This window comes from Castor canadensis, chromosome 12 (assembly GCF_047511655.1).
Source record: "Castor canadensis chromosome 12, mCasCan1.hap1v2, whole genome shotgun sequence".
Classification (NCBI taxonomy): Eukaryota; Metazoa; Chordata; class Mammalia; order Rodentia; family Castoridae; genus Castor; species Castor canadensis.
Genome location: NC_133397.1, coordinates 43,151,842 through 43,169,000, shown reverse-complemented (window position 1 = coordinate 43,169,000; position 17,159 = coordinate 43,151,842). Strand labels below are relative to the sequence as shown.

Genomic DNA, 17,159 nt, shown 5'->3' with positions numbered 1-17,159 from the left:
AGTGTAGTGTGGGAAGAAATATTGTGTGGTTGAAAGATACTAGTTTGGAACGAGATAGACCTGGATAGAATGTGCCTAAATTGATGTTTTAGCCTGTGACTTCAAAGAAGTACCTACTTGATTTGAGTTTCAAACTTCCTCAACATGGAGATTATAAGGCAAGCAAATAGAGCTTTACTTACTTTATTGTGAGTAAAGTGGAGGTTTGAAAGCACTTGATGTCTTCCTTGGTATATGTCTTGCTTTGTATATGCAATAATGAGGATGTTAGTGTCTTTCTCTGTCCAAGAGGCTTGCTAATATCACATCTAAACTGCAACCTCTTTTAAAACACTGTGAAACTACTAAAGAACAATGCATGTTTATGCTTACAAAATGTGGACCCATACTGTCCGAGACTGAATCACACAGCTCAGATACTTATTAGCCAGGTGAGCTGATAGATGTTATGAAACTTTTGAAGTTCTACCTCCTCATCATTTAAAAAGAAATAATATTATATACTCATTTGTATTTATTCTTGTGAAGTGCTGAGAGACAATGTCTGGAACATAGCAAGAAGGATTGCTATCACTATCATCATGATCACCATATGTCTGCTGTCAAATACTTGCCCTTATTTGGGGAACCGACCCTACTATTACAAAATAGTGAATAAATTAGATATCGTTTCCATTTGGCTTCATACCAATATGTGTGATTAATTTCTCAGAGCATTTATACTTTCTCAATTAGTTTGGTTTATGTTCTTTTTAATAGGACATATTTGGCAGGGGAACTCTATAAGTTGAATGAGATCACAGCATATCAATCTTGCAGTGATATTTAATACTCAATGATAACCTGAGTCCGCTGAGGAATTCTGTTAACCAAATGAAACATGACCTTCCGGTTTTTTCAAGTATTATGGGCATAGACCTTTAAGTGGGTGACCACTGATGAGTTTTTGTTTTATGACCACTGATGAGATTTACGTTTTCCCAGACAACACTGTCCTTTTGTTCAACATATTCAATACCTAGATCTACCATAAAGTTCTCCACATTTTACCTCCCTTACCACGTATAACAAATCAGTTACTTTTAAAAATCAAATCTAGAGAATTAATTATTTTTGGGTGGTGAAAGCAAAGAAAAAGCTAGCCAAGCATATGGCAAAGGTTCCGAGATGGGACAGAACTTGGTACACTCATGGAACCAAAAGGCCAGTTTGGTAGAACAGCGGGGAAGAGAGACAGATGAAGCATGTGTTCTTTTGGCAGGTGACTGCTAACTTGATTTTCTTCCCAGGAATTATTCCTCAGGGTGTCTTTATTTCTTCAAAATATCCTCTAGCTCTTCCAAGGATGATCTCAGGGAGCCCCAGTAGTTAACTGCCCTGGAGTCATTAGAAATGAACCTTTATCTCAAGTTCAGCATGTCCATGAATTACTTGGATTTGAGTACATTGTGTGTTTTGGACTTCAAAATTCTTGGCCATATCATAGAGCAAATTCACATTTGTCTTCATTGATTTGAAATTTTTCTATAAGTAGATTTAGGTAAAGAATCTGTCCTGTTTGAAGTGACTTATGGTTCACTATCCAGAAGACTGCATTTGGAACACAGATATTGGACCCTGCTCATCTGCTCCTTCACATGAATAGGAAATTTAAAAGGTTGTACGTGAAAATTTTTCTTCCTTTAACTAATTTGTGAAAGGTACTTGAAAAACTAGTCACTTCAGACAATATTCCTAAGGTAGAAATTTTATGAGGAACAATTATTCCATCTTGAGATAAAAGCGCTCTCTAGAGAAATAAGTTAACAAGACATTCCACCTCACAAAGAAACTAAACATGTTACATTAGCTTTGAAATATAAGCACAGAATGATGAATTATTTTTTGACATTGTAGAAGTAAATGACTTTTGGATAATGTGGTGAGTCCCTGTTGATTCAGAGTCTTTCATATACTGCATTTCATAAAGCATGTTGGTGAATGACCCTTAGGAACAAGCAATCAAATGAATGTCAGGATACATTCTGTTAGGTTCTACATTTATATCAACAATTTTCCATTTTTAGATCGGAAAATTTAAAAAATATGCAGAGCCATCTATTTTTCAATTATGTTATTTATGCAAATGATATATTTAGTTTTTATGCAAAATTCCATAACCTAGTTTTATCTCCCAGACACATTTTCTAGATGATACTTACATATGTTCATATATAATTTGCATATCTTATCCTTGTAAAGAGTGCATGTATTTATATTTGTATCTGCACTTGTGCATAAAAGCATCTATCTTAGCTGGACATGGTGTGCACGCCTGCAAGCCCATCACTCATGAGGTTGAGGCAGAAGAATCATAAATTTGAGGCCAACTTACTATGCAGCCTGAGCTGCATACTAAAACCTTGTTTCAAAAACAAACCAAAAAAAACCAAAAAAGTAAACAAACAAAAAATCCACCTTTATACTTACATATTTTCCCTTCTTGGGACCTGTATATGTGGAATCTCTTTTGCATGGAAAAAAATTTGTGTTTATTATTAATTCCTTCTCATCTTTGGCTGTTCAAAGAGGCGTTGCTTAATCATTCATTCCATCTCATTCCCTACTGTTTACATTCTTGACATTTGATGTGCATCATGTGCTGATCTACATCTTAATGTGTAAAGAAATATTGTGAGACTTAAGCTTCATGATGTCTGCTTCATTAGCCCTACTTTACCCAGAATTAATAGAATGCTAGAAGTATAGGAAAATGTCTATTTGTGTTTTATGAATGAGTAAATAAACATTGGAGCGTACTAAGCTTCATGTGCATGGTAGCTCCAAAATTCTAGTGTCATTTATACCAGAAAAACTTGTAATTGAAGGAAATGAATGAATAGCAACACAACCAACAGTGCACTTTTAAAAATTACTAAGTCATGAGAGGAGTGGTAGAGTGTTTTATGAAATGCACCATGGCTCTGAGAATTCGATAAATATTTCTTAACATTATATTTGTGGCAGTATGATTATTTTATGAAGGATTAAGATAGTTCACATTCATTAGGAGATTCAGCCTCGAAATTTCCCTTATTCTCTTCTGAAAACTATGCTGTGCCAAAAGTGCATCCATAAATATAGATTTATATGTGATGGCTATGGGAATTATTACTTACCACTCCAGGGATAACAGAGCCTTGCTGATTCTATAGAAAATAGTCTTGTGATGGCATTTCTATGCACACATCCACGCATTTTCTTTCTCTAAGAATGTCAGACAAGTACTCCTGGACTAGAAGTCAATAAGAAGAAAAACAAGGAGAAAGGAGCACTGTCAGCTGTTCTCTTGGAATGCATTTTGTGTTAGGGTTCTATTTGAGGCTTGTGAAAACCAAAATAGCATCATTAAAAAGTCAGTCCATCAACACACTTAAAAACATTACTTCACAATTACTTTTTGGTTACAAGTCGTGATTTAAAAAGTGATAAATTTTAAAAAATGATGTCCACAAAGTTTTCCATTCCCAAATTACTGTAGATAACTTATATCACCTGAGGCATTCAGAAAAATCCACTAAATGCTTGATATAATCTCGTGCTTTTTAAAGACTTAAAAAATTACAAAAGCTAATTTTGTTTTACCTACACTTGGTTACTAAGGTAGCATTTACCTTGTAGAGGACTATAATTATTACCCAAAGATGTTTTGTCTATTTGTCTGAAAAATGTTGTGCTTTAAGCTTTGGAAATTTAAAACATTAAAGTCACATTGTAATTGTATAGTCAGCTCTCCATGAAAATGATGGTCCTTGGATACAAGAAGTAAATGAAATCCACAAATAATCCCAAACCGCTTTTGTAGGAAAACTTTTTCACATAGAAATGCCAACATCTTATAGAATTGATGGAACATTCTTTCCCAGTCCAGATTCTGATGGAGATTAATAATAAGCAGTATAATGCCCCAAAGACAAGCAGTCACAAAGAATAGAAAAGCAAAGGTTATATTTTCATCAGCACCTGAAACATAATGTTTAATTGTGTTTCCTAAGTGGCCACACAATATGAAAGAAGCAAATTTAGCACTTGACCTAGGATTTTAAAACAATAATAAGAAAGACATACAAAAGCATACACAATAACTGAAAACATCTGAATGTACTCAGCACACTGTACTTCAAGAGCCACTGTGGATCTGAGAACTTCCTGCAGCAATCCTAGGAATTTGTCATGATTCCAGAACACTAGCCTAAGTGTCCAAACATAAAGTTATGGCTCCAAAAAATTGAGAATGTTGCATATGAAACCAAGTTAATGTCCATTTCTTGGTTTCTGCTCCTTGATTATTTAAGGAGAAAAGCTTGATAAGAAAACATATTCCTTACACATACAGACACACTGAAGATAATGTTTCTTTCATAGTAGTTGGTGTTCTGGTCAGTAATGAATCTGAATTAATGATTACAATGAGATGACTCTGATTTGCAAGGGGATAAGTTAGCTTTTTCTGATTCTACAGCTGTGGTGTCATGTAGAGGTATACTATTTACACCAGGGGGAAATAGCACGACAAAAGCTGATGCGCCTTTGAGCCCATTGCCACACTGGGAAATGTCGTAGTAGTTGTAGGAAGCTTTCTCACGTAAAGAGCAGCCTAGTACTGGTTGCAGGAGTGATACCAGCATCAGGATTATTGACTGATTCAAATATGACTGATTCAAAGATGACAGGATTATATGACTGACTTAGTCATTTCATCAGTTGACTCCATCCCAACATTATTTTGGTTGTTGATTTAATTTCAACTAAAAAGAGATAATGGGAGGAAATGGAAGCACAGAAGGATTGTAATATTAGTATCAGAGCTAAGGTTTCTGTTTTTGGTTTGAAAGAACTTAATGATCCCTTTTCTTACTTATGCCACCAGGTGCAACATATTTGACCAGGTGGTGGTTCCTAACAATAAGGATGAGTCTTTTCACTCCCCTGGAGGGAGGGCTTATAATTTCTTGGGAAATAGTACATACAGTTCAGTGAAGATCTTATAGGTTACTGACACATCAACCCAATGGAATATCCTCTTTCCCTTCCCAAATCAGAGAATCTCTGACTTTAAAACATAATAAAATCCTTTTATTTTAAACTTTGCAAAAAAAATGTCTAATAGAAACTTAAATTCAAATTTAGGTGTGTCTGATGTGTTTCGACAGCTGAACTGGTAATTTCTAATTTTTCTCTCTGATAATTGCTTTGACTTCCACTTAGGCCTTCCTAGAACCATAATGCCATTGAAACAGGAGAGAACCAGGAGGTTGTTTAATTAACCATTCTGCACTTCAATACAGCCAATGGCAGAAGACGTCATCCCACATGTGTACCCTATTAGATTTTAGAATGTTCTCACTTGAGCCAATCACTAGACATGTTCTGACTTTGGTTAGTATCAGCCTTTCTGAGTTTTAGGTTCCTCATTTATAAAATGGTTATCTTGTTTCACAAGTCATTATAAAGGTTAATGAGATATTGTGTCCTCTAGCAAAGCTGCAATGACTACATAATTCAAACATTAATTTAAGTAACTTCCATCAACTTACTATGAAGTTCAATTTTTGTTTTGCAAGACAGTAACAATAATGTTAGTCATACTAGTAGTATATGTCACAGGTGTTATGTGATGATTAATATTGCTAAAATACATGCATTACCTCACCAAAAAATGGCAGTGTGATACAAATGTTCTGGAATTAAATAGTGGAGATGGTTGCATAGCCTTGTGAATATGCTAAAAACTACTGAACTATAAACTTTAAAAGGGCAAATTTTATGAGAGTGTATATAAATTATATCTCTATTAAAAAGAAAATTTGAAATGAGAGTTTGGGAAAATTTAAAATGTAAAGGTAGTCTGTTAAGTACTCTGATGAATACAATAATTGATTAATAAGGCAGGCAGTTTTTTTCTTGTCCCCAAACTACATTTAGTATATTTGAGTAGTTAAAGCAGTCACATTAAAAATTAACACTGAATGCATTGTGTGAGGGAGGACCTTCACAGACTTCCAAAGTTTTAGTAGACACTGTTAGGACCAAGAAATGAGTATAAGCCTCCAGAAGGATAATACTTTGGTCAGAATAGTTTCATGGACTCAAGAGAGTTTTAGCATTCTATAGAACGGGGGAATTTTAGAAAAAATATAAAATCTTTAATGAAGATTTGATGGGGAAAATTATAATCTTTTTTAAATGAGATCCTTTAAATGAGGTCTTTCTATACTAGTGTTCCCCTCCACCCTGCCCACTCCTGGTTCCATACTGTGTGGTGCTAGGAAATGTAATAATCCGAAATGAAAGCTTTGCTTTGTTGGTTTTAGAATCTTTCTGAAATACCAGCACCACTAAAGTCATTCCTTTTTAGAAAGCTCCACCAACTTGATCAGATTCTAGTATCCATATTTATTAGCTATGTAATTTGAGATAGATTATTTAAACTTTCTGAGGAGACAAAATTATTGGCACTTTTATCTTTCATGCATGCTGGGAGTTTTAGGTAAGTAGAGAAGGGAGATACATTATATATAGTTCAATAAAACTCTGATATGTAGGGGCTCAAAAGGGGTGGGAGACCAGGAGAACCTATATACTTAGGTGTTGGTTTTTGTCCCCATTGACTATGTTATAGCTATCCCAATGCAGTCTGTTCCTGCTGCACAGTGGGAGACTTCCTGAGGCTCTTCAGACCCCTCTCCCAGTGTACCTTGCTCCTCCCAGGCACCCTCAGTTCTTTTGTGGGTAAGAGGATTTGTATACATTACCATCCCAATTTGATGGAAATCTTCCCCAAACATAAATAACACATTTTGCATGTTTGTATTTTTCTCACATGTAGCAAAATGTAGGTGCAAGTAAATAACCAGTTTTCATGTATTATTAACTGAATGAATTTTAAAAGACTTTTCAGTCAGAAAAGTGGAAGACAAGGGAGTAGGAATTGCTTATTTTTGAAATGGTGAAACTTTTATTGTGGGGGATCAGGGAAATATTTTCAGCTAGTGCCAAATTAAAACAGTCCACAAGCACTTCTTGATATAACAGACTATCTAGGTTGGTAAACATAGTCTCCATTCAGACAGTAGGACTTCTAAGTCATTCCCTTGGAAATGCATTTGGGTTAAATTAGCAATTATGAAAATCAGTGCATTTGTCTTTAGAGAACAGGTGGCTCTCTGACAGCTCCTACAATGTTGCTACTCCTGCAACAGTGTCTGCAGACCCCAGAGACTCCCCTCAAACCTTAAAAGTTTTGTTCCCTGATGAGACTAGTCTCAGGAGAAACAAAACATGACATTCAGTCTGACTCGTGTTTCAATCAACAATGCAGATTTGGACCATAGGCATAATTTTGTATTCTGAAATAAGTGCAGACAAGGAGCCATTTTCTCATTGTCTAAAGTGTGGCTCTGGAGACTGTATCATGATGTGTGACAGAAGTTCACAGAACATAAAGATGGTTCCCTGTGATCTACATACCCTTCGACTGCTTACTTGTTCATGCTATTTGGTGTTACTTACTCTGAGTTAGGTAAACAAATGGAAAAAGAGTCAGTATTTCATTTTTTATTGTCTTCTTTTCTGGATATAGTTGACTCAAACACTTGTACACAACAACCCCAGAGTATAGGAATGAAAATGGTGGATTAAAATACAATGTAGCATATCCAAATGCTATCTGTCAGGCTAACTGTTTATATCTGTGCATTGTTTTATCTATTTCATATGCACATGGATTAGGACATATCTGCATCTGTAACATGCAAACCTCTCATTTGAAATCTGCCCTAGATATTGAGAATATCATTAAACCTTAGTTAAAATATATTTCTTTCACATGAATGTTATTTCAGATGGAATTAGTGCATTAAACTAAGATGTCACTTGTTACAACTTTCAACTACCTTCCCAGTGTTGTATTTCATGATATTTCCTTTTAACTTGGTTCAATATTATAATCCTTACTCACAAATGAGCGTTTGCAAAAAAATCAATAATTACCTTTGTCACTATTTATTTAATGAATCCATGGAAAGACTTCATTAAATTAGAAATGCCTTATTACTGATATTCTTATAATAGATTTATGAAATTGCGGTGTGAACCAGTTATTCATTTCAAGGAAGAGATAATACAGGGAGATCACTACATGTCCAGTGAAATGACTGCTGGTTTTGCTGATGCAATATTCATGAGAATTTGCCAAGACAATCACATTTAATCCCAGAAAAGAAGAGTACAAAATGAATTTGTTTAAATTGTAATTATCCATTGGCAAGAAAGTTTAACAAGTTTTATTATTTATGTAATTGAAATGATTCCCTGTCCCATCAACATGGAAGGATTGTGTTTTGAGAAATTTATAGCCTCTAAATGGAACCTTAAATATTGATCTTATAAGATATGCTGATTAGTAATATTTCGCACTTTATGTACATTAAAATAATTTTCCAGGGAAAAATGACCCTTTGGTTATCATTTACACATAAATTGCTTTTCAAGGTCTTGATGCAGCTTAGAATGGAGTAGACAATGTCCTAAGTAGGGTAAGACCTTTTGTTTGGATATACTTTAATGGCGTTTAGTTCCATTACAGCTAACTCTACAGAATTTGAAAACATGGTATGTCAAAGATATTGAAAGTTGTAGCAATAAATCAACATATCCAAGGAGAGATGGGTATCATTGAAAAAATCAAAAACTCTCCAAGCATCAATGATCCTCACTATTTCCTAATTATTTATATAATATGTTGCAAGAAACCAAACCTATGGAAACTGGAAATTTCTATACCTTAGAAAAATAAGCATTTTATATTTTATATTGCAAGAAGATTAAAAATTAGAGACGTATTGCTTAATTTGGAACTTTTCTTTTCTGGCAGTACTGGGATTTGAACTCAGGGCTTTGTGTTTGAGAGGCAAACCCTCTACCTCTATGTATAAGGCATACCTACAGCCCTTTTTGTTCTGGTTATTCAGTAGATAGGGTCTTGGTTTTTGGTTATGCTGGCCTGGACTACAGTCTTATTTTATGCCTCCCAGGTCACCACACTCAGCTTTTTTTCCCTTGAGATGAGGTTTCACAAACTTATTTTGCCCTGGCTTGCCCAGAACTGTGCTCCTCCCTATCTCTGTTTCCCAAGTAGCTAGGATTACAAGCAGGAGCCACCAACACCCAGTCAGCCTGGGACTTTTCTAGCTTTAGCATCACAATGATTTTATTCACAGAACTTGGAACTTCTTAATAATTAGAAGTCTGTGGGAAATACACTGTGGCCTTGCTATCAGAACAAGTAGAAAAATTCAAGAATTTTTTCCAGTCTCTCCTGGTGTAAAGAACATATCTAACATTAAAAGACATTTCAAAACAATGGGCAACTTCACAATATCTTAATGCACTTGTTATGTTGGAAAAGCTGCTTCCTAGGATACAACCAGAATTGAAACATGTTCTGTGGAAATATTTCTTCCTGACCCCCAGGGAAGTACAGGCAAAGTCTCAACACTCCTTTGGTCACCCTTGCATAGTAAAAAGGTCATGTGTTCACTTTAGAAGCAAAAAGCATCTTCACCTCACTCCCTTATAGTAAGAAATAGTAATTAAAGTCCACACTGGAGATCCCACCTGCACTGGCAAGGAAAACACGATTGTTTTTCCTCTGTTTTCCGTGATGTCACTCTTCTTCTCCTCTTCCTCCCTGAATCCTCTGGGGATGAGGAGGAGAAATAGGAAGAGATAAGGAGTAGAAAGGACCTTGCTTGGCTAACCCTAGAATAACCATATTGTCTATCTGGCTTAGCCTATGCTTTACGCCCTTGAAGGAGCTCTTTTTGATTCATATTTTAAAGCTCTTATCCTCACCCTGAGAATTTCCTTGCCTGAATTTCCCTTCAAGTGGGTATGTGTACCTTTGAGATAGTCATTTAGAATTCCTGCCACAGGCTCTGAGAATCCATAACTATAAGTCCAAGTTCTTTCTGTTGAGTTTTTTTTCACTACTCAGTCCCACCCCTTCAATGTCCCCACTGAAGGATACACCACAACTCTCTGCTGGCTCTCTAACCTCTGATCCACAAGTAATCCTCATGTGTCCTTTATCCTAACAAACTCTGATGCACAGGTGGCCTCTGGTGTTGTAGCATCTCTTGCTGTGCAACAGGGCACAAGGCACCCCTGAAGATCATTCAGGTAGATCTCAGTTTGCTGACTACTGCAACCACTGCTAATAAACCCCAGAAGTCGCATAGCAAACTTTCTGAAATGCTCCATTAAAGTCTCTTTCCGCTACACTTGACATAAGGGAAAAGCTACCTTCCACCTGGGCTACATGTGTGAATCACATCCCATTCCAATTCTCTCCCCAAATCCTCCTCTAATTCCCAAGCTCCTGTTGACCTTTCCTCCTTTTTTGGACAGACTGGATTCAGGGCCTTCAGAAGCAGTTCTCAATATTCTCCTCTGAAAGTCTGATTAAACAACTTCATACTTAATTTTATAAAAAAACCCAGCAATCTCAAGATCTCAGATAAAACTCAAACAAAAAAATCATTTTAACATCTTATTACATTCATGTATCAGTTGCTTACTATGCATTATGAAATTATTTTAAGCACATATTGATTGATACATGTCTAACTTCGGTTCACAATACAAGCTCCCATGGTACTTCTACTTTATCAGGAGAGATACAACAGGTAACAAAGAATTACCAGATTTACCAAATCTGCTAATTGTAGCTATAGGTTGACACAACGTTACTAAATTCAGTACAGTATAATGACTGAGAGCACAGACTCTGAAGACAAACTGTCCGGGTTTGAATCACAGCTTTTCTTTACTAGCTGTGTGACATCAGCCAAGTTAATCATTCTGTGCCACAAAGTCCTCATCTATAATATGGAGATAAAATACCACCAGGAATCCTTGCATTAGTATTTATAAAGTGCTTAGAATAATATATATATTTATATATCTGTTTGTTCTATTAAGTAACATGGAGTCAGAGTGGGTAGGAAAATTTTAATAGCTGCACAAACTTTTTAAGATGTTATCTTCCTTGAAATTATTTTTGTTTTCTACCATAGCTCTCATTATCCTTACTTTTAAATTCACAGCATTGTAAGGCATTTCAGGTTTTGTAGAAAAATGCAAGTGATAAAGAAACAGGAGATAACAAATAAAATGGAAATCTTTTCCAAGGGCTTATGGAAACTTAGATTTTAAATTGGTTTTAGCCCAGATATTTTTATGAGCAGTCAGAGCCTCTCACTTTAACAAAATTTCTATTTGCTCATTTTCAATAAATGATTTAATGTGGTCTACATACTTTAGCATACATGTGATATAGCTCCACAGGAAAGTTTAGGAATTTCATTTAAGAAATATGATACTATCTTTAGTTAACAAATATGTAGAGTGTGTCAAAAAAGGAAATGTGAATTTTAAAGTCATATTAGCCACCAAGTCATCAGAAAACAAATTAAAAATTAAACTAACTCCTCATAAGTGATCTTTTATGGACAATAGGTACCAAAAGGGAAAACAAAGCAGAAAACCTTAGGATGTATGCATCAAGAGGATAATGACCCAAAGATTCCAAAGACCATTTGAGCACTTCCCCTCAAACAATGCAGTAGACCTTTTATTTTTTTAACAAGGCTTCTCATTTTAGCTGGTGGCATCATCTTCCTTCCTAGCTCAATGATGACAATCCAGAAAAGGGCCAAGAGAATGTGCTCCAAACCATCGGGCTTCTTGTATTCTCACTTTAAATTTCTGCAGGAATGGATGGACTGTTTGTCCTTTAAAATCCTCTTTCTCCATATCATTTCTCCCAACTGTGGTCTGATGAGAGGTGAGCCACAGACAGTGTGAGGTTATACATTCTGACAAGGGCCTGCAGCATAGGTGTTTTGTGCTACTGATTAAGGGCAAATGCACATTCTTTAAAAATCAGCTGAGCTCATGCTAGAGTTGACAGTCCTGCTGCTAGAGAATGCTTCTAAGAGCCGAGGACACAAGCACATGCTTCTCTTTGCCACACTATGTTACGAAATTCTAAAGTTAACAGCCACAACTTTTCACTTAGAATGATTTGTGATGTTATTTTGCATAATTCTGAGAAGGAGTTAACTTTGGATAGCTATTTCAGCTTCATCTTAGCTTAGGGTATAAACCTAAAAATGAAGGAACAAAGATTTATTTCTACTACATCTTTATTGAGTTATGTGACCTTGATCAAGTCATTGTACCTTCTTGTGTTGCAGTTTCATCATCTATAAAATCAAAATATTGAATAAATTTCAGGCTATTAGTGTTGGATAGTTTGTAAATAATGACTTTGAAATCTCACTCATTAGTGCCTGTCTCTGTTCCTCATCCTCCTAGAATGATTTCCTATATTGTGAGTATTTGTCACTTGTCTCTAAACAGGCCTCATTGTTCCGAATTTACCAGTTATTAAAAGGAAGGATTTCAAGTCTCGTTTTTCTTGTGAAAAGGGGGGAGTGGATTAAAAGAGATGTGGAAAAGCCATAAAAGGATGTCCTTTCATGGAGGCAGCTGTGTGCCTTGTCTGTGGCAGCCTCTGGAAAGAAGGCTGCTTAATTCCCTTGAAAGTACATCTTTTGGAATATCAATTATCCATGAAAGAGGTGTCTTAGATTTACCCAAATGTCAACAATCTTGCTTTTACATGCAGTTTTTCAGAAGTAAAATCAGAGGAAAGCAGCTGTGGCCCAAACATGTTGTGAAGCAATGCCTTGTATGTAATCCTTATTAAATGCTGATTAATCAGTTTGGCTTAATACAACTTTTTTTTTTTCTCTCCTTCCTTTCAGCACCAAGGAAAAATTGGGGTTAAGTTTAATGTTGGGACAGATGACATCGCCATTGAAGAGTCCAATGCAATCATTAATGATGGGAAATATCATGTAGTCCGTTTCACAAGAAGTGGTGGCAATGCCACTTTACAGGTGGACAGCTGGCCAGTGATCGAGCGATACCCTGCAGGTAAGGGAGTGAATATGTATCCTGGAAAGATTTTATGAAAAACAAAGCACTGTTTTGCGTCCGTTTCGCCAAGTTGTGGTTTTCTGAGAAACCATCAAGTATTTATTAGACTTTACAGTCATGTCAATGTAATGCTGTCCTGAATTGTTCTAGCTACCGTTTACAAGTGGCATTTTATAGGCGAACTTGAAGGCACACGCTGCATCATTTGCAAAATCCAGGACATCAGTGAAACCAAAAAATGCACACATAAAAGGCACAGCATGTCAAAGCTCTTTTTACTGGATCCTTGCATTTGAACAAAGGAAAGGCTTTGTCAAAAGTAACAAAGTTAAGATTTAAGACTAAGAAGGAAAATTGCAACACTTTTTTTCTGAGAAGTAAGGCTGGATTGTTCCTTTGATGGTGACACACAGCTGAGACTCATGAAAAGGGCAGGAAGAACAGGCGGTAAGCAGAGGAGTCAAGAAAGGATGGATAGTACCAGAAATCAGCAGTTACAAGAACAATAGCCTCACAAATCAGCAGATAGAAGAACATGCGTTTAAAAGGAGTTTCATGAGGATTCTGTGATGCTGGTATTATTTATTAGGAGTCTGTAAAATGAATTTTTTATATATCACACAATTTATAATACAATATAAATTAAAGTATAAAACAAATTTCCATTTTGCACAATAAAAGTATATAGAATTAACTCTTCTATTAGAGTTATTTGCTTCTTGGAAGAAATAATTTTATGAAACCACTGATTTATTAAATAAATATCATTTTCCTAGTAGTGACTCACAATGATGGACTGAAATGATGCTGATGCTTTTCTGGACCTTTTCTGATTTATTTCTTTTTTTGCATCTTCAAGGCCCACTTCCAAGCCATTATATAAAAATAGTGCTCTGCAAATATTTGTTGAATTAAATGTAGTAAAAAAACTGCTCTATGACAAAATTTTAAAACAATCAAATTAATAATATGCCCAGGACCTATTAAAATTATGGCAAATAGTAGGCACTCAATAAATATTGTTAAATCACCGTCCTGGGAATTTTACACTACAAGTATGTGAACATAGTCTTCTATTACCATCTATGAGAAGATGAAGGTATGGATGATCTGCAGGAACTTAAATCTGCAGGCAATATCACACAGCCCCTGCTAATAATCCCCACTGCATTACTGAAATCCTAGTATAAATGGACTTTTGAAAACTAATATCCACAAACTCAGTGGAATTACAGAAAAAAATAAATTATTAATTTTCCTAAGGTATGAGTTAATCAATTCTTATTTTCTGAGAGGAAGTCATTGCACTGGACGCTATGGAACTCATAAACTAGAAAAGGATAAAGTCTCGGCTTTGTCCACGGGAAGTTGTCAATGTGAAGAGCAGACCTGAACATATATAATGACTCCTCCTCTTCCCATTAGTCTGGCAGTTACCTTGTGAAACTTAGCTTTGTTTCAACAGCAGTAAATGCTTTAACTTATCTTTATTTAGCAACCTGTATCAGGACTTTCTAGAACTGTGATCTTGAATTTCTACAGAGAGGAAGAGGAAGTCATGCTAAAATCAGTCATGCTAAAAATCAGTTTGGGAAATTCTAGGTTACACTGTTAAACTAGTTGGATTTTATTTTATTTAAATGCAGAATGCATTTACAAAAGAGGAATATAGTGTGCATCTCATAAGCATAGATGATCTAAATATAGATTTTGAAAGTATCAATGCATTTTTCATAAATGTTTCATGTTTTTTAAAATTTCTACAGTTTAAAAAATATAATTTTACTATATTCCACGTGATTAATAATCATGCATATACTAGATAGTGTGCACTGGATATACTTTCAAAAAAATGACAGTCTAAGGTCCAATTTGAATATAGGTACCTAGATTGAGGCAATATTAGCTAATTATTTGAAGAAATATTTGTATTCTTTCTAGATCAATATTTAATATGTGTAATTTCTTATTCACCACTTAGATAGATAGAAAAAGAAAAAATATAAAGCACATTTAAAATTAGAAGCTGGCTGGCAGTATCATGATAATTAAGGAGCAAATCTTTAGAAATAGTTAAAACTATTATAGTTAGAATCTTGAATATTTAGTCAAGAATTCTAAGCACCTTTTCACCAATGAGTATTTTAGGTAATACTAATAAACAAGAGTGAACAAAGTTGCAATTATTCTGAAGGATAGAAACAAAAGAGAAATATAGACACCACTTTTAAGAAAATTATAGCTCATATGAGAAAATTCTATCCATTAGATACATATAACAAGTTAGTGATCAATATGTAAAATACTCAGAAGAGTCACCATTGCTTTGTATGCATTTCAGTATGATGCTGAGGAAGAAAAAAAAAAAGATGAAAACATCAAATACTTTTTCCTCCTGGAGCTTCCTCTACAACAATGCCATAAAGACTGAATATAATTTTTAATGTATGTCATGTAGATTAAAGTTTTTAGAACAAAGTGATTTTAAGTATGAGTTCAATATCAAGGTCTACTATATATCTTTTATAATGGCTTGTGGTACAACTATTTTTATTCTTAAGAAATTGGGGGGGTATTATTCATTAGAAAAGCAGCTGGACTAATGCTTTTACCACCAAATCCTATAATCAGAGAAACAGGAACAGAACCAACAGACTATATTTGGTTCCTTTTAAAGTGCCTGCACTGAAAAATACAGGTAATAAGGGTTGAAATTAGTAATTAAGTATAGCACTTAACCTTCCATTATAGGGCTTTGTGGTAAGTGCTTTTATATGAAGCAATTCATCTGGTAGCAACACCATACCTTTAATGAAAAGCACCTAGAGCATTGACCAGTGATATTACCCTGTAATTGTCTGTAAGGCTTTCATCAAGAAACTAATTAGTAAAGGTAGATTTTATGCTCTTTTGGAGACTATGAAATAGTCCTACAACCCAACAATTCACATTTTAGAATAAATATTGAATTTTCTGAATAGTACACTTATTTTCCATTATTTTTTGTACATGGAACAAAGTCAGAAATAATATTTTGCAAACCATTTAAAGTTGAGAAAACCATTTCTTGGTGCATGTCAGTTAAAGCTCCAGAGTAGAATGCATCATTAAGCTCTGATTTTTTTCCTAATTACAGTTAAGCAGCAAAATAGGACCTCCTCATTTTATAACATTAATCCACAAAGCCTAATACTGTCTTGCTTACCTAGTCTCAAGATTACTTCAAACAAATCATAGTTACCTTTGAAAATAAATAAAATAAGAGTATATTTGCCAACCAGTGTGCCAAGAGATGTCTTTTATATCTACAAAGGGTCAAATATTCATTTTATTCCCAAGTTAACACATAAAACCAACAAATAGATACAGAATGTGTACTACATGAAAGGACAATACTAGGCTTGCAGGTTGGTTAGAGATAATTTTTAAATGCTCAAGATAAAAAATATAATACATGGGAAAATATGAATTATATCATATTTGCCTAAAAATAAGATATAAACAAGGAGTAAAACAAATTCTAAGGAGAGAGACCATTTTGGAATGAGTGATGTAGTAAGAGCAAGAAAAATGATTTTAATATGGTTTTCTTAGGTATGATTCATTTTAGCGAGATTAGCAGGGAAATATAGAGAAAGAAAAAATATTGGGGAGCTATTTAACATCTATATGTCAAAAGAAAAAGGACTAAGGCAGGGTGTGAGAAAATGAAGAGAACAAATGCTGGGTACATTATAAGATCTGGTGAACAAATGAATAAAAGGTGACACATTCCCACTCTTTAGTTTCTCTTTTTTTTTCTCTCTCTCTGTCTTCCTTGTTTCTCCTCCTCCTCCTGCTTCTTCTTCTTCTTCTTCTTCTTCTTCTTCTTCTTCTTCTTCTTCTTCTTTCTCTCTCTCTCTCTCTCTCTAACCATTAGTTTTTCAATATTCTAATACTTCAGTGTTTCACTAGGAGGCACTAGTTACCAATGAATGGGAATCCTGTGGCAGGAACAAATAAAGAAATCAAAGACTTGATTCTTGATTGTTAAATTAGTCTGGTTGGAAGACAAGAAGGATTAAGAACATGTACCAAGGTCAAATACAAGTTATTAAATGTTCAAACTAGTA

The 17,159-nt window shown here is 34.8% G+C and overlaps 1 protein-coding gene across 48 annotated transcripts in view; it reads left to right on the top strand.

Annotated features, from left to right (window-relative positions):
• Positions 1–17,159, top strand: part of Nrxn1 (neurexin 1) — a 1,065,367-nt gene that overhangs the window by 888,005 nt on the left and 160,203 nt on the right. For all 48 annotated transcript variants that reach the window (XM_074049660.1, XM_074049666.1, XM_074049659.1 and 45 more), the window contains one exon: positions 12,873–13,044. In XM_074049660.1, the coding sequence (XP_073905761.1) occupies positions 12,873–13,044 (172 nt within the window). The remainder of the gene's footprint in view (positions 1–12,872; positions 13,045–17,159) is intronic.